Below are 25,816 nucleotides of genomic sequence, written 5' to 3'. Positions count from 1 at the left end.
TGCCTATTTGAAAGCTATACAAAAAAAATGAGTAGCTTGCGACGTGTTTCATTTTTAGTAGCTCTGACGCTAGAAAAGGTTGGAGACCACAAGTCTAACTGGTTTGAACTCATTCAGTCTTCAACGAGGTCCGAAGAGCGGCACTGAATATTGGTTATACACTATATATGGAGATTGCATGGAAGTGTGCTCGATTGTATACAACTGTCAGCATACTTTTGTGTGTGTGTGTGTGTGTGTGTGTGTGTGTGTGTGTGTGTGTGTGTGTGTGTGTGTGTGTGATATATACACACACACACACACACAAAAGTATGCTGACAGTTGTATACAATCGAGCACACTTCCATGCAATCTCCATTGAAATACATAGGCAGTAGAATGGCCTTACTGAAGAGCTCAGTGACTTTCAACATGGCACCGTCATAGGATACCACCTTCACAACAAGTCAGTTCGTTACATTTCTGCCCTGCTAGAGCTGCCCTGGTCAACTATAAGTGCTGTTATTGTGATGTGGCAACGTCAAGGAGCAACAACAACTTAGCCGCAAAGTGGTAGGCCACACAAGATCACAGAGCGGGACCACCGAGTGCTGAAGCGCGTAAAAATTGTCTGTCCTCGGTTACAACACTCACTACTGAGTTCCAAACTGCAACGTCAGCACAAGAACTGTTCGTCAGGAGATTCATGAAATGGGTTTCAATGGCCGAGCAGTCGCACACACAAGCGTCGGGAGGGGTGGTGTAAAGCTCGCCGCCATTGGATTCTGGAGCAGCAGAAACGCTGGCAATCTGACGCACAAATCTGGGTTTGGCGTATGCCAGGAGAACGCTACCTCCCCGAATGCATAGTGCCAACTGTAAAGTTTGATGGAGGAGGAATAATGGTCTGGGGCTGTTTTTCATGGTTCGGTCTAGGCCCCTTAGTTCCAGTGAAGGGAAATCTTAACGCTACAGCTTTCAATGGCATTCTAGACGATTCTGTGCTTCCAACTTTGTGGCAACCGTTTGGGAAAGGCCCTTTCCTGTTTCAGCATGACAATGCACCCTTGCACAAATCAAGGTCCATACGGAAATTGTTTGTCGAAATCGGTGTGGAAGAACTTGACTGGCCTGCACAGAGCCTTGACCTCAACCTCATCGAACACCTTTGGGATGAATGGGAACGCCGACTGCAAGTCTGACTTAATCGCCCAACATCAGTGCCCAACCTTACCTATCCTCGTAGCTGAATGAAAGCAAGTCGACAACAAATGTTCCAACTTCTAGTTGAAAGCCTTCCCAGAAGAGTGGAGGCTGTTATAGCAGAAAAGGGGGAACAATCTCCATATGATTTTGGAATGAGATGTCCGACAAGCAGGTGTCCACATACACTACTTGACTTAAAGTATTTCCTTCCCGTCAACATTTGCAAAAAAATGTCCTCTATCAATCGTTTTTGGAATTTGCAATGTCAAACTGTATGAATGTAGGTCCATTGACTGTGCACTGTGATTATTAGCGAGCTAGACAGTCAAGAAAGTGTATGAATATAGGTCCATTATCATAAAAAGTCTTCCATCTACACAGTTTCTGTTTGGTTTTAGTCCTTAATTAAAGTATATTGAATTGGGCCAGTGACCGAAAGGTTGCTGGATTGAATACCCGAGCCGACAAGGTGAAAAACCTGTCGATGTACCCTTGAGCAAAGGACTTATCCTTAATTTGCTCCAGGGGCACCGTACTACTATGGCTGACCCTGTAAAACAACACATTTCACCACACCCATCAGGTGTATGTGACAAAATATATACACTGAGTGTACAAAACATTAAGTGAAAGCTATGATCCCTTATTGATGTCACCTGTTAAATCCACTTCAAAATCAGTGTAGATGAAGGGGAGGAGACAGGTTAAAGAAGCATTTTTTTAAGCCTTGTGACAATTGAGACATGGATTGTGTATGTCTGTCATTCAGAGGGTGAATGGGAAAGACAAAAGATTGAAGTGCCTTTGAAGGTGGAATGGTAGTTGGTGCCAGGCGTGTCAAACTGCAACGCTGCTGGGGTTTTCACGCTCAACCGTTTCCCATGTGTATCAAGAATGGTCCACCAACTAGACAACTGTGGCAAGCACTGGCGTCAACATGGACCAGCATCACAGTGAATGCTTCCGACACCTTGTAGAGTCCATGCCCCGACGAATTGAGGCTGTTCTGAAGGTAAAGGTTCTGAAGGCAAATGGGGGGGGGGACAATTCAATATTAGGAAGGTGGTCCTAATGTTTTGTCTACTCTACTAAACTAGATAAAGTATTCGTTTGATAGATGATAGCTAGCTAGGCTAACTGGATAAAGTTGGTGAGGTCACTGCTGCAGAGTGCAGATTCGATTCACTGACTCAGTCCATGATGGAACTGGCCTTCAATTAAAATGCCTAATGGCTTTAATCTCATCTAAATCTGATTGGCCGGTCACCAAGTTAGCAGGCCCAGATTGAATCAAGCCCATTTGGACAATACATTTCCTGCGCTAGGCCATTTCATTCTAGCTTTGTGTGTGGGTGTGCTGCAGTTGTGCAGTCTATGACACGAAGACATGTTTAACTTGCTTAGGCATAACATGGTATTATGTACAAAGAGAGGTGATTTGTGCATTTACAGGTGACTGGTCTGAGTTAAACTAATCTGTACTGAACACAACATAGCCCTGAATAAAACGAGTCTGAGCATAGCAACAAAGCCAAGGCCCGACTTTCACTGAAAATGGAAATGAGAACACATAGGCTAGAGCACACCACATCTTTAGAGATACTGAACTCCCACACCGAGCAGCAGTTCCCTCGCACATGAATAATTACACAACACAGAAGCGGCCGTGGGAGAAATCAACTGTGATAACACGTTTGTTTAATTCATGCCGGTTGCACAACACATGCAGAGTCTGACAAGGAGCGTGTATACTGTACAGTCAGTACATTATACAAATCAAGACAACTGTGTACAGTACGATTGATGTCGAGATAGCATGTCTTGAGTGATCGCAAGGACAATTTTTTGGAGCACTGTGTTGTTGACATAAGAGTTTTTTTTCCTCGCACCGGACAAAATAGCCCATTCAAAATAAAAAAGGTAGAGTTTAAAGTAGGGCTGTGACGGTCATGGCATTTTGGATGACCGTAATTGGCCAGCCAAATGACAGCATTCACCGTAATAACCGTTCAAATAGCAAAACAACTCAAATAATGTAAAGCTGTACATAGTATACTAAGGTACATGCATCCTGTACAATTTCCTGAGAGGGGGAAAAGGGGAATGTTCCAGAAAAAGAGAGTGAGCGAGAGATAGGAGAGAGGCGGGATGAGTATAATCCAGGGAACAGATGTTGGGAGCCAATTGGAGAGCGTGCAGTGCACTCGGGATATGGATTGTGGGGAGAAATGTGCTAACAGGAGCTCATGATTAGACAAAAACATGCTAACGCTAGCTCTCAGGTAAACCGCCTGCTGTACTTAGTCCAACGTTATGAAAGCTATCCTAGAAAGGCTAGCATAACAAATACAATAACATGTTAAGACTCCTTGTCCTGCCACAATAGCTGGCAACATAGAAGGAACTATGTGACCCGTTTCAGGAAACTAGGCGTATGTTGCGGGTCACTACTTCACAGGAGAGTTGTAAACATCTGAGTGTGCCAGAGCGCAGAATAACTGATGAATTTACGAACGCTGAACACCCGTTGAATATGGCTGGTGTCAGTAAATGTCAGCAAAAAAGCGTAATTAAATTGTTGCCAGGAGCACAGCTAGTCACCAACGCTCTGGATAACATGAAAACAGCCTAACCAGCTCTGCTCGGGTGAGTAAAATGGTCAGAGTTTGGGTGGGGGCTAAAGTTTAAGATGATTCTTATGGCATTGCACACGGTCAGTGTGAACCAGAGTGACTTGACACAATGGGCCAAGCAATCTGTACAAACAAAACAGAAACGACACAGGACGTCTTATTTAATGAAAGGGGTTGCAGTCTGCTGTGAAACATTCATCCATGTATATGGGTAAGAGTCTAGCTACAGTTTCAGATATTATATGTTACTGATTTTGTCAGAAAGTTGTTTTCATTGCAAGTTAAAGCTTACTGTTAGCTAGCTGACGTGAGATGACTGGCTCGCTAGCTAACATTACGTGTATGATCTATGTGTAGTAATGTTATCTCAGAATGCCATTTTGCATTGCTAGTTATAGCCTAATGTTAGCTAGCTAACTAGCTAACATTGACCCTATTTGGTTAACTTTAGCTAGCTATGACAATCGGTTTGTATTGCTAGTACTTTACGTATTGGGATTATGGTTCATTGTTTAGCTAGATAAACTTTTGTCTAAACAAAAGACCAAGTTAAAGCTCACTTTTAGCTAGCTAGCTGATGACCCATCAAGTTAGCCAGGTGTCTGACTGTGATTACGGCTATCTATTGTATAATAATGCTAAAATATTTGCATCTGGAATGTGTCTTTCAGCATCAGTAGAACACACCTGACTCTCCTCCACCAGTCATAGAAGGAGAATGGTCCAATGCCTCCCATCAAAAAGAGAGCTGGCCCAAGCAAGCACAGGTTACACCTAAAGCATGAGGAGCGTGAACTTCAACAACTACACAGAGGATAATGCAATAGTATTATCAGGACGCCACCTAGGACAAAAACACTTGGTGGAAAGCTGCTGCCATCCCATGTGACAAAAGCAGCTCTACAAGGAATCAATGACAAAACTTGGTATGTAAAGCATAAACATGTTATGATTATTTAACTTCTTCGGGCTAGGGGGCAGTATTCGGAAGTTTGGATGAATGAGGTGCCCAAAGTAAACTGCCTGTTACTCAGGCCCAGAAGCTACGATATGCATATAATTGGTAGTATTGGATAGAAAACACTCTAAGGTTTCTAAAACTGTTAACATAATGTCTGTGAGTATAACATAACTGATATGGCAGGCGAAAACCCGAGGACAATCCATCCAGAATTTTTTTCCCCAGCTCACCACTGATTACAATGGCTGGGAATGGGAATATAAAACGAAAACCTCCCAGATTGCAGTTCCTAGGGCTTCCACTAGATGTCAACAGTATTTAGAAAGAGCTTCAGGCTTGTTTTTTGAAAAATGAGCTAGTAGTTTATCGTAGTGGCTCCCATTTTGGCTGTAGTGTTTGTTGCGCATTCCGGTGAGGGCGTGCTCTTCGTTATTTATCTCCGGTAATGGTCTCTGGTATTCTCCGTCTTAAATTTTATCGTTTATTTACATATTAGGGTACCTGAGGATTGATTAGGAATGTTGTTTGATATGTTTGGAAGAAGTTTATTAGTAACTTATGCGATTCATTTGTATGCATTTTGAATGAGGGAAACCGGTGGATTACTGAGTCAAGCGCGCCATTGAAACGTACTTTTTTGGGATATAAAGAAGGACCTTATCGAACAAAAGGACCATTTGTTATGTAGCTGGAACCCTTGTGATTACAACCAGATGAAGATCTTCAAAGGTAAGTGATTTATTTTAATCGCTATTTCTGACTTTCGTGACGCCTCTGCTTGGTTGGAAAATGTATGTAATGCTTTTGTGTGTGGGGCGCTGTCCTCAGATAATCGCATTGTGTGCTTTCGCCATAAAGCCTTTTTGAACTCTGACAAAGCGGCTGGATTAACAAGAAGTTTAGCTTTTAAATGATGTATGACACTTGTATTTTCATGAATGTTTAATATTACGATTTCTGTAATTTGAATTTGGCGCTCTGCAATTTCACCGGATGTTGTCGAGGTGGGACGCTAGCGTCCCAATGATCCGTAAGAAGTTTTAATTGACCTCCAATATGATTGGCATTTTGTCAGAGATTGCTGGTGTTGTGAAGGACAGCACTGTGACAGGGATCAACACCCCACAGCTGGTTGGACTGGAGGATGGTACGGTGCTGGTGGAAAGCTATGGATGGCAACAACACCTGACTTCATGCCGCTGCCATAGATCAAGCAGTACTAGCACTGAATATCCTTTTCATTGTATTGTATGAGGTTATTCTTCTTATCTAAACTTGGGAGGTGAATTGATGTTGTGCAAGGTTGTAATGTCTTCTCAATTTTTTTGTTATTTCCTGTTTTACAGCTTCGATGCTCTGGAGCCTGGTGCTGTCGTCGCCAAGCGTTCAGACTCAGTTGGGACCAGGTTTCAGCTGCTGCGCAATGCTGACATCCTTCCTCCCATAGATGGTCTGCCTGTACAAGCGCCGCCTGGACTGGACACAGCTAGACAAAAGTATCTTTTTGAGAAGATCAGGGAGTTTTGCGACAAAGAGGCTATGGACATCACATGCCCTGCACCAAATCAAGGGCAGGACAGAAACAGGCTCTCCAAATAGTCATCACCACTATCTGCAGTGCCTCTATTCACATGACTCTCTCCGTACGTTGCTTTTTAATTATTTATTATTATTGTTTATTTACCCCTGATTGTATGCATATAACTACCTCATCTATCATCTGTTTCATGAGCTGAAATAAAAAGATCACAGAAATGTTCAATACGCACAAAAATCTTTTCTCTCAAATGTTGTGCACAAATTTGTTTACGTCCCTATTAGTAAGCATTTCTCTTATGCCAAGATAATCTATCCACCTGACAGGTGTGGCATATCTAGAAGCTGATTAAACATCATGATCATTACACAGGTGCACCTTGTGCTGGGGACAATAAAAGGCCATTCTAAAATGTGTAGTTTTGTCACACAACACAATGCCACAGATGTCTAAAGTTGAGGGAGCGTGGAATTGGCATGATGACTGCAGGAATGTCCACCAGAGCTGTTGCCAGAGAATTTAATGGCAATCGCACAGCCATTGAAAGCGAGTGGGACAACATTCCCAGGCCATAAACAACCTGATCAAGTCTATGCGAAGCAGATGTGTCCCACTGCACGAGGCAAATGGTGGTCACACCAACTACTTGTTTTCTGATCCACACCCCTACCTTTTGTAAGGCATCAGTGAGCAACAGATGTATATCTTAATTCCTTGTAATGAACGTATTTCAGTCGACTGAATTCCTTATATGAACTGTAACTCTAAAATATTGCGTTTATATTTTTGTTCAGTGTAGTACTCTCTCTCTCTCACACACACACACACACACACACACACACACACACACACACACACACACACACACACACACACACACACACACACACACACACACACACACACACACACACACACACACACACACACACACACACACACACACACACACACACACACACACACACACACACACACACACACACACACACACACACACACACACACACACACACACACACACACACACACCTAGTTTACCTTTTCTTAGCAAGTTGTGGCTAAGTCATGTAAGCCGTTAATCACAAGTTTCTACTATTTTTTAACCCTTATTTGACCAGGTAAGTTGACTGAGGGCACATTCTCATTTACAGCAACGACCTGGATAATAATTACAGGGAAGAGGGGGGATGAATAAGCCATTTGGAAGCTTAGGATGATTAGGTGGCCATGATGATATGAGGGCCAGGACACCAGGGTGTCTTACGATAAGTGCCATGTGATCTTTAGTGTCCACGGAGAGTCAGGAGACCCGTTTAACGTCCCAGCCGAAAGACTGCACCCTACACAGGGCAATGTCCCCAATCACTGCCCTGGGGCATTGGAATATTAATTTTAGACCATAGGAAAGAGTGCCTCCTACTGGCCCTCCAATACCACTTCCAGCAGCATCTGGTCTCCCATCAGAAGCAAGCCAGCAGTGGGATGCAGGGTTGTATGCTGCTAGCTGGCTAATAAATGTACTGAGTCAGAGCAAAAGTAGCTACACAGCCTGATGCGAGCCTGGTGTCTACTGTAAGTGCATCCATATGCCTGGCTATATGGGATTTCAAGTGTTAAGGCCATCTCTGATCTTAAGCTCAGAAGTGTCTGAGCAGAGAATGGGGCAGCACCTCAAGCACTCACAGACCCCCCAACACACACATATATATATGCCCTCTACACCCAACCTCCATCGATAGAGACAAGGTGCTGGCACTACCTGGAGCCATCCATCTGAGCCACAGCAGACAGGGCTGTCCCTCGCTCTGGGCCTGGTTAAGAGGTGATATCTGGCGGTGGTCTCAGTGGCTTCTACTACTACCACCACCACCATACTACTAGGCCTATTACTACTCCGTCGGCAGGCACGTCTGCTGGAACACCACGAGAACAAAGCAGGCTACAATCTGTCATCTAGAGCCCCAGATGAAGAACCCCAGATTCAGTCTCTCAGCCCACAGCTAAGGTCAGTGTGTTAGCTTATTCAGACTGGGAAGGGTTGGTGGTTGGCCTGCATATGTAGACATACGGTTGGCCAACACAGTATGAAGAAGAGTTGGGTGCCATTTTCATTTTTTATCCTCTTCTTTTTTTTCCTTTGGAACATTAGGGTGTCATTGGAAGGATGCGGGACATATAGATACCGACGGTGTTTTGACGAGTCAAGGGTCCATGTAAAAATGAGGCAACGAGACGCGTAATCTTAGGAACATTGGGTGACTCGCGTGAGGAGGTGCCCCGCGTGGGTAAATTGAGCACGGGCAAGGGCAAGCCTGATCATTGGCGTGGTCTGATCCCAACTAGCTTCAACCTCCTGAAGTCGGGTCTGTCTGAAGTAGAGATTAGCTGGTTGTCACCCTGGTGAGTCCTTCCAGGAGAGCTAAGCGAATGCTAACTGATACTGGGTCCCTACTATAGTCTATTGGCTGGCTGGCTGCCTACCATCTGCATAGAGAGCAACTTCAAAAATGGGAGCCAGGCTACATGGTGGGAACAATACTACGTGTCTGCAGTGCAGTTCTCAGTCAAACGGTGCCATCTTGGAGTCCTCAAATCAATGTCGGGATATACTTTCATCCTCCTGCAAATGATCAGGGACAAGAAACTATCGAGAAATGAATGCTATTGAATGCTTGCAACATTTCATACAGTTAGCCGTCTCAGAGACAGGTCTTTCTCCTTCAAGAGATAGTGATTAAACAGGCAGAGGTGTAGTGGCAGTATTCGGGGCCTATGGCAAACATTTCCCGTGTGAGTCACCTGACTGACTAGAAAAACATTGTATGACACTAGCCACACTTCTTTCCCCATCATCCCACGGCGTTCCTGTCAGCACAATATTGATGCACCCTGTGCCATTATGCCTCTTCTGTCATTGGGCCTCTGAACGCAGGTCAGATTACGCACGGCTGCAGTTACTGGCCTCTGCGGTGACACATTAAAAGTTTTTTTTTATGGTAAGTAATGATTACTGGCACATTTGAGGACGAAGCGAGCTGTTAGATGATACTGCTGGCATGATGTCATGCTGTCGGTCGTGGCGATGGTGCATTGGTGGAGAAGAGTAGACGGGAGATTGCAGTTTTAGTTGTTTTTGGAGTGCAGGCTATGGTGCCCTTCACCGATAAGCAAAGTCAATGTCAATCACAGTGAGTTAGTGTCTCTAGTCTACAGCACTGTTTTACCCACAGCAAGGGTGTACAACAGATTCAGGCCATGGTTACAAACGTGTGTGTGTCTGAATCTCTGTTCTGTTTTTCCTGGAAACCAGAGTAGCCAGCATTCCCACAGATAAGATAAAGATGACTAACTTGGCATCAACCTGAGATGCAGTTAACCCACACTACACAGTAACAGAATGTGATGCGTGTGTGTGTGTGTGGGGGGGGGGGGGGGGGGGGCTACGCTGCACTGCAGGACATGAGGGAAGAGAGCGAGTGGAGGGCAGGCTGCTCTCACCAGGGTGTCCATGTGCTGGAAAGAAGACCAGAGGCGCATTGTTCTCTCAGGAGTGAAATGGCAGCAGATTTTTGCCTCCGCAGCAGAAGCGCAAGCGTCAGGTCAAGGCAACATCAAAAGGCACATTGTGTGTGTACATACACAGTGAAGTGTATGTGTGCCAGTGTGCCTTCATCTGTGCATGTATGCGTGGATACATGCTCATGTACATGTGTACATTACATGAGAAGACTAGTACAGGAGGAACCATAGCAAGGGCCACCGGACAACACGAGTTGTTAGCATCCAGCAAACAGAGCAACACTCGCCGCTCTCCACAAACTCCCTCGTCCAACCAACGGCAGTGGCCGATAAGCAGTCTCACAGGGCAAACAATTCAATATTAGCCCAGGCCACTTGACAAGCCACTTCAACAATACACCACCAGCAGCTAGATTAACTAGACCCGTCTGAGCATCTGACCGAGGCAAATGGGTCTGTAATTGGCATGACTATACTGTAGGCCGGCCAGAAGAGTCAGTCTAGTAGTTCCGCTTCTACGGCTCAGATTGTAAGTCGGTGACCTTTTTACCATGAACTGCTCGACTCCGGTCCAACTCAGCGGGACAAAGAATGTCAGGCCTCGAGGTATTCACAGTTAGCCATTGATAGCTCCTGGAATAAGGGGAAGATGCCCCTAGACGCTGATCTTGGATCAGTTTTGCATTTCCCCCACTGGTGGTTAATTAAGATTAGGATTGGTGGAGGGGAAGCTGATCCTAGATCTGTACCTTGGGGAAACTTCCGCCCCAGAGCGATACATTCTCCACTCGATACAGCTGCTACTCATATTAAAGAGAGACTGGGATGTTCAGCTGGTTAAGAGAAAAAATTGCATGTCATCACTATCGACTTCAAAATATTTATTCAAGGTCTGTTATCTTCTGCTTATAGACTTGGAAGTAGGAGACCAATAGCCTACAAAAGCATATTGTAGAAAACAAAAAAAACAGAAGAGCTGCCATTGGAATTGAGAGCCGGACAGGTGTTCATATTCATCCATGTCAAATATCTACACCTAGTAACTGGTTCACAGTGACGCATTACTTGCCTTGGAGGATACCAGAACTGGTGAACAAGCCTTAGATAACAGAGTTATGAGCTGATTCAAAGTTCAAAGCCCTTTTAAAGGATACAAAAAAAAAGGTACATTTCTCTCCATTCTCTTTCAACAGAAGACTCGAATAAGGTCTTATAAAAATGTATTTATGATTTCCCGAGGACTACCGGCCCCCTTATCCCTAACTAACCAGATCGAGGCCTGCTTTGCAGCATTGGGTCCACATGTGAAGCACATGGTGAGTGTGCACATTCTACCATGACCCCGCTGTATGTGCAGCAGTCTTCTTGTGTCGTGACTCGTGGCAGGCAAAATGGCCGCTGGAAAACAACAATCTCGACAAAGAGGCTCCTGTTGCAGCCAATCACTTTGTAACGAGCACTGAAAGGCAGTCACAAATCAGACTTGAGTAAAATTAGTGTGCCCTTTAGTAGTCCTTGGCTTTTTTTTATACATCAAAATCGAAAAGCATAAATTGACTCCTAATCCCATCTGGATTAAGCCATGCTGCATTAAGGTTTTCTGACGAGCTGTAAAATGTCCAAGCACGGTTTCTAGGTCAACAACGTATATAAGTATCAGCTCATATGTTGCAATAGCAGATAAATATAGGTTCTGCATGTCGAGGCATTCCAATCGCTATTTAAAACATGTCTCTATTTAAAACATGTCTATAATCCACGGTGACATGCTTTGTCTCATGCTTAAATATACATGGCTGCTAGTAAAATAACATCTATACTGGGCTTTCATGTCGCACTTCCTCCCTGTAACCATGACCTATAATTCACAACACATAGTTCTGCGTTTGTACTTCTGTATGCAGCACAGTGAGCACCCCCCACTTCCCTATGTCTTACTGTCAAGCAAGCTGCCAATCATTTGTCTCATTTACAGTTATGCTGGACAGCGTATACTATACGACTTCTAAAATCTTAACTTGGGACGTGCTCACATTTCCAGATATTCTTTCACTCAACCCCAGGATGAGGGCGCTCACATTACACAATGATTCTCTAGCTGATCCTGCCCTCCATTTGCTACGTCAGGCCAGGTCACAGTTGTACATGAGAACTTGTTCTCAACTGGCCTACCTGGTTAAATAAAAGGTGAAATATTTTTTTTTTTTTATAAATAGGTCGCAGCTTCACCAATCTGTCTTCCAACACCTCGGTCCACACGGTGCGTGTTGTTGTTGCTTTCCTCTTCGCCATCATTGTTTTGGTCTTGCTGAGTGCTCATTGGCTATTGGCAGTAGTCCTTGCCCAACCGCGTCGTAGCACTGCTCATACTACAAGATGCACGACCTACATTTCTGAAATGTCCTAAAATGTAAAAAAATTAATAAAAAAATTCATAAAATAATAATAAAATATTTAAAAAATTGGGACATCCGCCAGGGGTCTGGAGAACTGAACAGCCATTATCGGTGAGTCTCAACGTACTGATCCTAACCCAAGTTCATAGGATTTCACCCCGATCATGAAAATTCATCTGGGACGGCCAAAAACATGTGTGGCGAACTCATGAAGTGTATACCTGGCATTAATTCAAGTCTCAAGGAAGAGGATATCACTACATGAGGCCAAGGATGGGATAAAGAAGGATGAGACAGTAAGACATGAGAATTTAGGCTGAAGTCGCGACCACTAGTTTATCCTCATTTGATATGTAGCCCCTCTACCTGTCTTTCTAGCACCACCCAGTCAGCAGCCATATTTCGCAAAACATCGATCACATTCGCACTTGTGTACGTAGAGTTGGAGCCTCTCCCACACACACACACACAATATTAAAACCCCACAACCAGTCAACAAACCAATCAAGTCCTTACCTCTAACACAGGCCCCGCCCCCAGGATGATCTGCTCCACCCCGCTGGCAAATCCCTTCTGGCTGAGGGCGGTCAGGTGATGAATCAGGAAGTTGGTGCTCTGGGTCTTCCCCGAGCCGCTCTCGCCGGATATGACGATGCACTGGTTCCTCCGTCGCTGCAGCATGGCGTGGTAGGCCACGTCCGCCACCGCGTAGATGTGCGGCTCCAGCTTGCCCAGCGCGTGGTTGTCATACATCTTGACATACTTGGGGTTATAAATGGGTAGGAACTGGAAAGGGTTAATGACGATGAGGATGGAGCCTACGTAGGTGTAGATCTTCTCCTGACGGAAGCGCGCGCGCAGGCTCTCCAGCAGGGCGCGCTCCGTCAGCTCGGGGAGAGCGCACAGGTCGGAAGGGTGCTCGCCCCCTGCGGGCTGGGGCAGGAAACCCCGTTCCACCATGCGGCGGCGCTCCTCGGTCACAAGCAGCCACATCTGGAGACTCCCCCCATAATGGATGGAGCCGTCCAGGTTCTTCTCGCGGAGCAGGAAGCGGTAGTCCTCGCCACTGCCCAGGCCGCAGCGGTTCTCCAGGGCGTTGCGGGGCCACAGCATCATCCGCTGGACGGGGCAGTCGCTGGGGTTGAGGATCCACTCCTCCCCGCCGAACTCCTTCACCTCAGCTAACACGTAGCATTTGGTGCCATCCAGGCTCAGGCGCTCCAGCAAGCGCTCGATGGCCTCGGCAGCCGTGGTGCTCTTGCGGGCGCCCACGGGGCAGTAGATGGTTCCCTCGGCCAGGGCGCCCGGGTAGACGCGCAGGGTGAACTCCTGGTCCTCCAGGCGCCGCCGCATGCTGCCGCTAGCCGTGTTAGCCGCCACATTGGCGTTAGCGTTGGTGCTAGCATAGCCGCAGCCGGCATCTTGAAGGCTCATACTGGAGCAGCAGGTCCCATCAGCGCTGGCTGCCGCTGCTGCTGCTGGGAGTTCTTCTCTGGGCCCGGGGGACTGACTCAGGACATTCCAGCTGAGAAGAGAAGAAAAAAAAATATAAATATATATAGGAAAGAAGAGAGAAAAGTTAGAGGCAGGATTGATACAGTACAGATGAACAACATGAGGGGAGAGGTTACAGATAGTACATTTTATGTGTCACAGGCTTTTTGTGTGTCATATTCAAAATAACTGGTATCTTGTTCTAGAGAAAGTCACAAAACAGACAGCAAAACCATGTAACGCCAGATAAAAAAATGTAAAAAGTACGAGTGTTACAAATTTCTAAGCCACTGGGCCTGGTTTATCTGAGCCACGGACCGTGTGTGTGCTAATCCCAGTGTCCGTGTGCCAAGATTAACAGCTGCCAGCGTCCACACAGAAGTGTCTCTAATGAGAACACAATGGCTTAATTCACCACTTCCCTGTTGATACTGGATAGACCGAGTGCTCTCCACGGGCCACCATTCACCAGAGAACACTGTACAGTACAGAGACTAAGCTACGCTTAGCGACTAGCATGTCAAAAGAAAATATTCTAACTCCACAGCTAAGGCGACAGAGACCGACGTCAAAAACAATCGCTGACAGACGGTCATTTACGTATCCGTTTATTTAACCAGGTGAGTCCTATCGAGACATCTCTCATCAATGGAGCCAACATTTAGGAAAAATACTATGCAAGACTTGTGGCGAATTGTTCGCTTAAATTAAATACTGAGAGACGAAGAATTTAGACCGAGGGCGTTAGTTTTGATCAGATTCGCTTTATCTTCATCACATGGTTGATTAGCTGAGGGCATTTCCACGTTAAAGGATCCATGAGCATGTCGAATTAGGTGTCAAATGAAAGCGAACAGTCTATATGTTTTTTAAATTAAGGCATATATAAAATGTTCAACCATTTTCCATCCTAAAAATTAGGAACAAGCAAAGACTTTGATTTCTAGTCAAACAGATGGAAAAGGGGTTTAGACACCATCTTACCAAGAAAAGTCTTAAGGTATTAGAAATACATCTAAAACGCAATAATGTTGAAGACCCCTACCAACTAATATCAACACATATTTAGTTCTGCATTCTGTAAGAAACATTGCCTTGTATATCCCGTTACCAAAGCCACACTTATCTTTTCTCTCCCTCACGAGGAGGGAGGATAATTCACGTTCATAGAAGTAACAAGTAAAGGTAGACCTAGCAATTAGGCAGTGTTTTTACTGAAATCAATTTTATTTATGAATTATGAAGTGATTAAAACTCAGAATTCGGATCCCTTGCCATGCAAACAAGAAATTGAAAGGACAGGCACCGGACTACCAGAACAAACGCAAAGGTTAATGGCTTCACAACATTAGGCCTCAAAGCAACAACTACGAAGCAGTACAGTGTGTTTCCAGGAACTACCATTTCTATTTACAGGTGTAGGTTTTCACTCAGCTTAGAGAAATGAGCGTGTCATTTGTACATGGAAATACCCTCAGGGGAGAGAGAGATCTGATCTGCTTTTCTTTAGATTGAGCCTCAAAAGTAGAGTGGATGTCATAACCACTAAGCCCCTCTCCGCATTAGCTCATCTCTTTCTACAGTATGTATTCTCGCAGCCTCTTTTGTCTCTCTTGATTTTAGCCTCCCCTTCCCACTCTTTTCTTGCTCTTCAATTGCCTTGTTTGCTCCTGCAGTTGGCAGCAGGCCAGCTGCTCTCTCAGGTGCCTGTCCGTCTGACTGTCTGTCTGTCCGTCTCATCTGAACTGTGCAGCTGTGTCTCCATTGTCTGGAGCGATCTGCGTCTGCAGCATCGCGGGTCGCCTCTCTTATCACACAGACAGGAGGAGAGAGCGAAAGTGAGCGGGAGATTAACAGAGACAACATGAGAGAGGGGGATATACAGGGAGGAGGGTAGAATGAGGGAGTTTCAGAGGAGAGAAATGGAAAGTGATAGAATAATAGAGAGAGACATGACAGGGATGCGGCTTGAGCCCCACCCTCTTCAACATATTGTGTATGTCAACAAACAGTCTGCAGCACCCTGCCTCACCCTACTAGAATCTGAAGTCAAGTGTCTAATGTTTGCTGATGATCTGGTGCTTCTGTCACCAACCAAGGAGGGCAAACAGCAGCACCTAGATATTCTGCACAGATTCTGCCAGACCTGGGCCCTGACAGTAAATCTCTAAATCTCTAATGGTGTTCCAAAAAAGGTCCTGTCACCAGGACCACAAACACACATTCCATCTAGACACTGCTGCCCTAAAGCACACAAAAAAACAATACATACCTTGGCCTAAACATCAGCGGCACAGGTAACTTCCACAAAGCTGTGAACGATCTGAGAGACAAGGCAAGAAGGGCATTCTATGCCATCAAAAGGAACATACTAATTAGGATCTGGCTAAAAATACTTGAATCAGTTATAGAACCCATTGCCCTTTATGGTTGTGAGGTCTGGGGTCCGCTCACCAACCAAGAATTCACAAAAGAAAAAATGGGACAAACAGAAAATTGAGACTCTGCATGCAGAATTCTGCAAAAATATCCTCTGTGTACAACGTAAAACACCAAATAATGCATGCAGAGCAGAATTAGGCCGATACCCGCTAATTAACAAAATCCAGAAAAGAGACAGTAAATTCTACAACCACTTAAAAGGAAGCGATTCCAAAACCTTCCTTAACAAAGCCATCACCTACAGAAAGATGCACCTGGAGAAGAGTCCCCTAAGCAAGCTGGTCCTGGGGCTCTGTTCAAACACAAACAGACCCCACAGAGCCTCAGGACAGCAACACAATTAGACCTAACCAAATCATGAGAAAACAAAAATAATTACTTGACACATTGGAAAGAATTCACAAAAAAACAGAGCAAACTAGAATGTTATTTGGCCCTAAACAGAGAGTACACAGTGGCAGAATACCTGACCACCGTGACTGACCCAAACTTAAGGAAAGATTTGACTATGCACAGACTCAGTGAGCATAGCCTTGCTATTGAGAAAGGCCGCCGTAGGCAGACCTGGCTCTCAAGAGAAGAGAGGCTATGTGCACACTGCCCACAAAATGAGGTGGAAAGTGAGCTGCACTTCCTAACGTCCTGCCAAATGTATGACCATATTAGAGACAAATATTTCCCTCAGATTACACAGATGCACAAATAATTTGAAAACAAACTCAATTTTGATAAACTCCCATATCTACTGGGTGAAATATGACCTGTTGCCACAAGAAAAGGGCAACCAGTGAAGAACAAACACCATTGGAAATACAGCCCATATTTATGTTTATGTATTTTACTTTTTGTACTTTAACCATTTGCACATCGTTACAACACTGTATATGTACATAATATGACATTTGAAATGTCTTTATTCTTTTGGAACTTCTGTGAGTGTAATGTTTACTGTTCATTTTTATTGTTTATTATCTACTTCACTTGCTTTGGAAATGTTAACATGCGTTTCCCATGCCAATAAAGCCCCTAGAATTGAATTGAAAGAGAGTGAAGAGATGTAAAGACCACTTCAGCACAGCATCATAAAAACATAGTCCTTCTGCTTGCCTCAGGGACCTGTTGCACACTGCAGTCTCCCGAGAGAGACAACAAGGAGAAAGAGAGGCCCCCCAGAGAGACACACTGACAGCCTGCTGATGACCAACGTTCCCACCATTCTGTTGTTTGTTCATTTAAACAAATGTCTGGTTTGCCTTCGCTCAGCGCTCCTCGAGCTACGTCACGACGCCCATCTACTGTGCAGTAACATGGGAGGCCCTGTCAATAGCCTCCATCAACCCTGCTCAGTGAGTCATTACTGGGGCTAAGTGAGTTCTGAGTGTTGCCAACACGTCCAGCTGTCTAGGAGAACCCCACATTGGGGATAGAGATTTGTCAATGAGGATGGATGACAGGGAGTAGTAAAGGGGGAGAGAGAGCGAGTGAGCGAGCATGCAGCTGGTTACTGATAAACAACTGGGGTATACCACTCATATCTCTGTCCTCGTCTAAGCATAGTATTCACATTATTCAGGCATACGTCACAATTACTCTGAAGTTATTTTATTTTTTTACCCCTTTTTCTCCCCAATTTCGTGGTATCCAATTGGTAGTTACAGTCTTGTCTCATCGCTGCATCTCCCGTACGGACTCGGGAGAGGTGAAGGTCGAGAGCCGTGTGTCCTCCGAAACACAACCAAGCCGCATTGCTTCTTGACACAATGCCCACTTAACCTGGAAGCCAGCCGCACCAATGTGTCAGAGGAAACACCGTACACCTGGCCTGGTGTCAGCGTGCACTGCGCCCGGCCCACCTCGGGAGTCGCTAGTGCGCGACGGGACAAGGACATCCCTACCAGCCAAACCCTTCCCTAACGACTCTGGGCCAATTGTGCGCCGCCCCATTGGTCTCCCGGTCGCTGCTGCGACTGCGATGCAGTGCCTTAAACCACTGCGCCACTCAGGAGGCTACTCTAAAGTTGTAAATGCTAGCTTGGACGAGTAGTGTAGTTAGGTGAGCATATAGCCTCATGCAAAATGTGATGAGATTGTGCAGTAACAAAAAAAGCCCAAGCCTGAGCCTGAAGAGAGACAAGGGGTCTCGGAGAGAAAAATAAAAGAAATAAAATACCCATGCAAAGTTAAATCCTGCAGCAAAGAAATAAAATTAAAAAGGAGAAAAATCTGTCAATTGAGCCACACTCCTAAACTTGGCTCCTGGGTGCACTAAAAGGAGATGACACTGACTCCAGCCAACCATAGCAACCTAGCTGCCCGCCCTCAGGGAGTGGGAGAACAGAAAATCACGGAACTCCATATATGACAGTAAACCACACCACTCTAGCCTGGAGACTGGAGAGAGGTTGGCCTGACCTTTCCTGGCTACAGGAGCCACAGCATGGGTGGAAATAGAGACAGTCAGTCCGACGCTGGGGAGTGAATAGACCCGGATACGATAAGACTGGGAGGCTGGTGGGCCTTGATAAAACAGGCAGCAGTCACCAGAGCCAACAGAAAGATGTCTGGGCAGTAGGCAGGGTCGCGGTTGATGGATGGACCGAAAGGTCAGAGGTCAGGGTAAGGAGCTAAGGGGGCATACCAGCTCAGGCCCCGACAGGCTCCCAATGCAGATAACACGGTTGATAGCACCTAGCTCACCACTGCTTGGGATTTACTCCATTTACTGTCAGGCACCTCTGTGGCCAGCTCTGTGCAGTGGAGGTGAGGTCACTCCAGCCTGGAGTGCTGGTGCTGGACAGGTGGTGGTCCAACCCAAGCCTGAGGGACAGCGAAAGCTGCGCGGTGACAAAGACCTTGTCAAGGAGATTGAAGCTTCTACCCCCAAGCCATAAGACTGCTAAATAGTTAACCAATAGCTATATGCTCTGACCCTTTTTGCACTGACTCTTGACTCATCACATAATGTGCTGTTACTGTTTATTATCTATCCTGTTGCCTAGTCACTTTACCCCCTACCTACATGTACATATCTACCTCAATTACCTCGTACCCCTGCACATCGACTATGTACCAGTACACCGTGTATATAGCCACGTTATCATTACTCATTGTGTATTTATTACTCTTTTTGTTTTCTCTCTCTCTGCATTGATGGAAAGGACCATAAGTAAGCATGTCACTGTTAGTCTACACCTGTTGTTTACGAAGCATGTGACACATAACATTCGATTTGATTCAGAGCCCAGCGCTCACAGTTCCTACGGAGCTCGAGCCGATTACAATGCCCGCACTGCTAACCAATACAGGTAGGGGAGGAAGAGAACGAGGGGGATGCATGTTTGTTTTGTCTTGTTTTGTCACAGTTCAGTCAATGTAGCTGACAGCGTGGGGTAGATAACATAGAGATAACGTTGAGCCGAAGCTCTTATGTGGATGGGGGATCCCCATTGATGTGGCTGTAGGCATGAGGGCCATAAACCGAGAGACATAAAGAAAGCTCTTAATGAAAAAAGGAGCCCATTTATCTGACAACTGACAGGGTCAGTTCACCACTAGGTCACGGGGGGGGGGGGGGGGGGGGGGGGGGGGGTTCTTAGCTGTTGCTCAGGTCCTGCTTTCACAAGGAACTGTGTGTGTGTGTGTGTGTGTGTGTGTGTGTGTGTGTGCGCGCGAGACAGAGACAGACCAACAGAAAGAGACAGACCGACAGAAAGAAATAGACAGAAAGAGAAAAAGAGACAGGAATCCCCAACCACACTAGGCTGTTACCAGAATGTCTGGCCAAAGAAAAAAACCAGATTTCAACTAACCACCAACTGAAATTCAGAGTCATCCTGCACTTCCGTCTCTCCTTCAGTAACATCAGCAAACAGCCCGTTCAGTTTGTGTTCTCACCCATACAACTTCTGCATGCCACAGCCTCACACATCAACCTTTTTTTAAAGAAAAAGGCAACTTTTGCATTTAGTGAAATACAGTAAGAGGTTGACATTTACATTTGCTTATTGAAATGTTTGATCAAAATCCCTGACCACAGAAGATCCCTTACACTTCAATAATCTTCATATACTTTCACGCACTCCTAAAAATAAAATGTGGTTTCTGATAACATGCAGACTGACATTGCCGAACAGATATCCTGTACTGTATTCTTCATCTAGTCTACTTGACACCAAAATGATGGATTTCCAACCCAAACCTTTTCAACTCTCCTTTCAAACCCATTTTCAAGCAGAGGTTGGAACCAAAATGATTTTCAAATCGTTTTGTTCCAAACAGAACCATCCTTTTTTTCATTCCACTATTCCGATCAGCAAAATAAAGTTCGGAACCGGTTCGAACCCCCAAAAAGTAACGGTTTATATTGTTCCTTTTTAAACCTTTTTTACATTTAGCTCGACATTAAATTACTTCACCAATTAGTGTGGATAGAGGAGTTTGCTATGGAGCGGGCAAGCGATAGTTGTTAACATGCATTGGACAGAGGAGTGTAGGGCACGAGATGCGACTGGAATTTTGTGAGAGAGAGTGAAGGAAGCTTTGCTTGAAGTGCTGGGCATCTTGTAGCTAGCTAGCTAACAAGAGCGTGTGTGCAGAGTGACACCAGAATGAAAATAAAAACACGTCTTACCTTTTTGTAGTTAATAAATCCAATGTGAAACGTGACAACTATAGTATCCTTAACTAGCATTGAAAAAGTGAATCCATTCTTCTCTAAATAAAAATCCCTCTCCCTAATTTCACGCACGCACAGGCAAAGAGTTTCGCTGTCAGGCAGACTGTCATAAGTGACAGAGTGAGGGCTTTGCATAGGCGCATTGTTGCATTTTTTTGCGAGTCCCCAAAAATATATCCCAGAACCCAAAAGAACGTTATTAACTGGTTGCCATGCCTTCAAAATAACGGTTCTGTTCCGGAACACTATAAATCACCTTCGTTCCCAGTTCTCATTCTGTTCCTCGAAAAATGACGTTCTTTTCCAGTTTTGTTCCCTGAACCGGTTCCAACCCCGGTTTTCAAAGAAGAACAAAGTCCTATAGCCCTTGCAAACTGCTACACTTGTCCCTTGAGTGAGGTCATACAGTACTTATCAAGATAAATCATCAAAATGATTTGGCCTTGTGATAGGCAGCAATAGACAAAGTTCCAGCTCCACTTACCCTTTGACCTGCAGGGTAACAGGCATGAGCCAACGAGAGGAACGTGAACCCTGCAGTTACAACCAACCACACAGCTCAACAAGACAAATCCTGCCGGAGTTCAACGGAAAATCGTCTCAGAGAGCAGTCTGACGTTGGTTGGGAATGAGAACGTACTAGAATACAGCAGTGATGATATTAGCCTCAGACATTGTCGGGAGTGTGTTGGGAGTTTACGGGAAGATGAAGTTCTGTTGTACAGTTTACGGAGGTCTTTAGAGGTAAAAAGGCCTTCAAAGACTTAGGCTTCCTGGGAATGTCCGATGAGGATGTGAGCAGGAGAGAAGTCCTGAATCCATCAGACTAGCACGGTTCACAGGAACTACAGCACACACACATCTTCCAGGAATTCCGTGCGTGGGGAAAGACTGCAGAGTCATTCAGAGTAGGAGAGTGTGTGTTTGAAGTATGTATGTAGAATGCGTGTCATCTCCAAAGGAAGGACAAAGTCAAAGATTCCGTAGCCAATCTTGCTTAGTTCAGAATGTCCGTAGTGACTAGAGATCCACAGAGGATGGTCAATGAAGTGACCTTGCATTGAATCTTGAAGAAACACTCCTTTGACGCAGCTCTCGACCAAGGAACTCAGACAATAACTCCAATTTTATCATGAGAGAAGTCAAAATCCTTAACCAACTCCAGTCCAATGTAGAATGACAAAAATCCAGAAACACAGATTGTGTACAAATGAGAGATTGCTTTAAAATAAAAGAGAACCTCACTGGTCAAAATCAGACCGCCATGAGGACATACTCATCTGCAAAACAGACACGCAGCCTTTTCCCCCACGTCCCTCCTTCACTGCTGCACTCCTTTTCTCTCCCTCTTTCTTTCTCTCCCTCTCTCTACCTCAGCCCTCTGTCCAGGGAATGACAGGGAAGTGAGCGTTTGTGTGTGGGGTTTGGCAGCAGAGCTGGAGGGAAAGGGGGAGGAGAGGAGAGGGGGAGGGGATGAGGGGGAGATCTGTTGTTTCCTGAAATCTGATCGCAGCCAGAGAGAGAGAGCGAGGGAGAAAGTGTGGTGTGACTAGGAGGAAAGTGGGAGAGAGAGAGAGAGAGAGAGGGGGGACATGGAGGAGAGATGTTATCAAAGAATGAGGGTGGGTAAGACAGGGGGAACGACGGAAACTGTGTGGCACGTGTGTGTGTGGCCGTCTGCTTGTGCTCTTGCAAGAGCAAAGAAATGTGCACATGTGTGTGTGTGTGTGTGTGTATGTGTGCACGCTCGTGTGTGTGTCTGCACACACGCACACTGAGCCCCAGCCCAGCCGGTCGATAGATCTGGGGAGTGAGTGTGTGACAAAGACATGGTGCAGAGCAACAGAGCAGCCTCCCTTCTGTGCTACTACAGTACCACACTCCCCAGGAGATATGACATCACCCTGGCCTAGCTTGGCCTCAGCCCTGGCTGTGCGGCTCACTGGCTGACACAGCTCCACTCCACAGTACCCCCCCCCCCCCCCCCTATCGACAGCATGATCCACCTCCACCCAAACAAACACTCACTCCCTCCCTCTCAACCACAAGACCCACACCACCACGCCTTAAAGATGAAATCCTTAATGGTGAAACTGCCACGTCTGACAACAACAAAAGTTACTGCAAACAGCGAACGCAGATTTTTTTCTCCCCTCTTGACATCATTGCCCGCGTGATAGAACAGCAGAATAGGTACTGCAATTGTTTTTAATCCACTGCTAGACACACCTCACTTCCGATTCGTCCACAAAACAAAAAACGACAACAAAAATGTGCTGGGGGCGGAGAGTGGCGCCGTTTCCCCTTATGGAAAGCCCACTGTGATGTATTGTATGGATTTAAGCCCCCTGCCCTCATCCTCCCAGTATCAGACACTGTCTCTCTTTCTAAGGCCCAACACAGAAGCGCTCTTTCCTTCTCGGACCTCCATCCCTCGCTCTCACTCTCGTGGTCTCATAGCAAACCGCAAGTCATTCTCTTTCTCCATCTCTAGACTTGGTTGTCTTTTCTTGTCCCGTCATCCCTTAGCTTTGTTTACTCTCAAGTCTAGTCCTCCCCCTACTTATAGTGGTGGAGAGAATACAGTAACTCCCAACATGGGTCATGTATACAGTCAGTTTAAATAGATTAGTTTAAATAGCCAGTTTGGCTCTCTGACGACCATAGCCAGAGGAAAAGTGAAATGACAGTAATGATTAAAGGGTCGTTCCGTTTGATTTCTATCACTTTTTGCCCTTTTGATTTGAACAAAACATTTTATACATATTTGCCCATGGTATAAGTGGTCAGAAAGTCACTTTTTGGAGCTGAATGCCAAGAATATTTAGGAGATCGCGGTGCTCCAAGTTGACCCATTTTTTTTTATGCCCACACCCTATTATAAAAGACATACACTACATGGCCAAAAGGATGTGGACACCTGTTCATCGAACATCTCATTCTAAAATCATGGGCGTTAATATGGAGTTTGTCCCCCTCTTTGCTGCTATACCCTCCAATCTTCTGGAAAGGCTTTCAACTAGATGCTGGAACATTTCTGCAGGGACTTGCTTCCATTCAGCCACTAGAGCATTAGTGATGTCGGGCACTGATGTTTGACAATTAGGCATGGCCCTCAGTCTGCGTTCCAATTCATCACAAAGGTGTTCGATGGGGTTGAGGTCATGGCTCTGTGCAGGCCAGCTCGACAAACCATTTTTGTATGGACCTCGCTTTGTGCATTGGGGCATTGTCATGCTGAAACAGGAAAGGGCCTTCCCCAAACAGTTGCCACAAAGTTGGAAGCACAGAATCATAGAGAATGCCATTGTATGCTGTAGCGTTAAGATTTCCCTTCACTGGAACTAAGGGGCCTAGCCCGGACCATGAAAAACAGCCTCAGACCATTATTCCTCCTCCACCAAACTTTACAGTTGGCACTATGCATTCGGGCAGGTAGCATTCTCCTGGCATCTGCCAAACCCAGATTAGTCCGTCAGACTGCCAGATGGTGAAGCGTGATTCATCACTCCAGAGAACGCATTTCTACTGCTCCAGAGTCCAATGGCGGCGCGCTTTACACCACTCCAGCTGACGCTTGGCATTGCGCATCGTGATTTTAGGCTTGCTGCGGCTGCTCGGCCACGGAAAACCATTTCGTGAAGATCCCGACTAACAGTTTTTGTGCTGACGTTGCTTCCAGAGGCAGTTTGGAACTCGGTCGTGAGTGTTGCAACCGAGGACAGATCATTTTTATGCGCTATACGCTTAACACGGCTGAGCCTAACACTTCGCGGCTGAGCCTAACACTTTGCGGCTGAGCCGTTATTGCTCTTAGATGTTTCCACTTCACAATAACAGCACTTACAGCTGACCAGGGCAGCTCTAGCAGGGCAGAAATTTGACTAACTGACTTGTTGGAAAGGTGGCATCCTATGACGGTGCCACGTTGAAAGTCACTGAGCTCTTCAGTTTGGCCATAGAATGGCCTATGTATTCCTATGGAGATTGCACGGCTGTTTGTGCTCGATTTTATACACCAGTCAGCAATGGGTATTGCTGAAATAGCCAAATCCACTAATTTGTATGTATAGTGTGTGAAAACATTAACATCTGACATGGAATATCTATGGAATTGTGCAGCCTGCCAAAATAACTAAGGTATTTTCTGATTTGAAAAAGAATTAAAACGCCAACATCTGTTTATCTTTTTAAGAAACTCACCTATCAGCAGTAGAAAGTGAAAGGTTTGGGGCGAGCTTGGGATGGGTTGGCCTTCTCCTCCACCTAGTCCTCAAGATCCAGAGAGGTATCAATTATCATTGATTTAAAAAGTCCCATTAAAGTCTGCAGAAATTACTACAGACCCAAACTGTATTTTTAATGGTAAAAGGAAACCTGGCACAGGAAAAAGTAACTTTACTGATTTTTTTACTGTCCAAATGAAGATGACCCAAAGTTCATTAACGACCTTACACTATCTCAATGTAACAGGAATATTATATGAGGCGGGGTGATTTTAACCGTGTGCGGGATGCAATTTTAGACAAGTCATCAACTACATCCTCTTCCTAACATGTCGAAGGTATTAAAACCACAACATCAAAAGAGATGGGTCTGTGTGAACTGTGGAGATAAACGTCCAACTGAAAGAGGATATGCCTATTACTCTCACATCCACAACTCATATTCAAGAATGGACTTTTCTATTGTAAAATGTTCTTCAATTGACTGTTTCTGAATGTATATATTCCTAGAATAATTACGGACCATAGCCATTTGTCCTTTATGTTTAAGATCAAAGATCTTATGCCAATAGTAAAAACATGGCGATTCAACACAATGTTACTTGGGAGATATGAGGGAACATTCCTTATTTCAACACACAGATAACACGTTTTTGGAAATACCTTTAAAAAGAAAGTAGGGGCATAAATGTATCTGTGACCAACAGATGCATATCTGTATTCCCAGTCATGTGAAAGCCATAGA

At 45.3% G+C, this 25,816-nt stretch overlaps 1 protein-coding gene across 10 annotated transcripts in view; it reads right to left on the bottom strand.

Moving 5' to 3' along the window:
* The window catches only part of myo9ab (myosin IXAb), a 230,216-nt gene that overhangs the window by 150,900 nt on the left and 53,500 nt on the right, over window positions 1-25,816 (bottom strand). For 7 of the 10 annotated variants that reach the window (XM_014123948.3, XM_082957148.1, XM_082957153.1 and 4 more), the window contains exons 1-2: window positions 21,330-22,250; window positions 12,751-13,759 (exon numbers count right to left, since the gene is read on the bottom strand). In XM_014123948.3, coding sequence (XP_013979423.1) covers window positions 12,751-13,759; window positions 21,330-21,355 — 1,035 coding nt within the window. In that variant the 5' untranslated portion in view covers window positions 21,356-22,250. Of the gene's footprint in view, window positions 1-12,750; window positions 13,760-20,800; window positions 22,254-25,816 lie in introns of those variants that run through there. The other 3 variants (XM_082957155.1, XM_082957152.1, XM_082957151.1) reach the window with 3 other exon arrangements.

Source organism: Salmo salar, chromosome 10, assembly GCF_965601325.2.
Source record: "Salmo salar chromosome 10, fSalSal1, whole genome shotgun sequence".
Classification (NCBI taxonomy): domain Eukaryota; kingdom Metazoa; phylum Chordata; class Actinopteri; order Salmoniformes; family Salmonidae; genus Salmo; species Salmo salar.
This window is presented reverse-complemented; position numbering and strand designations above follow the sequence as displayed.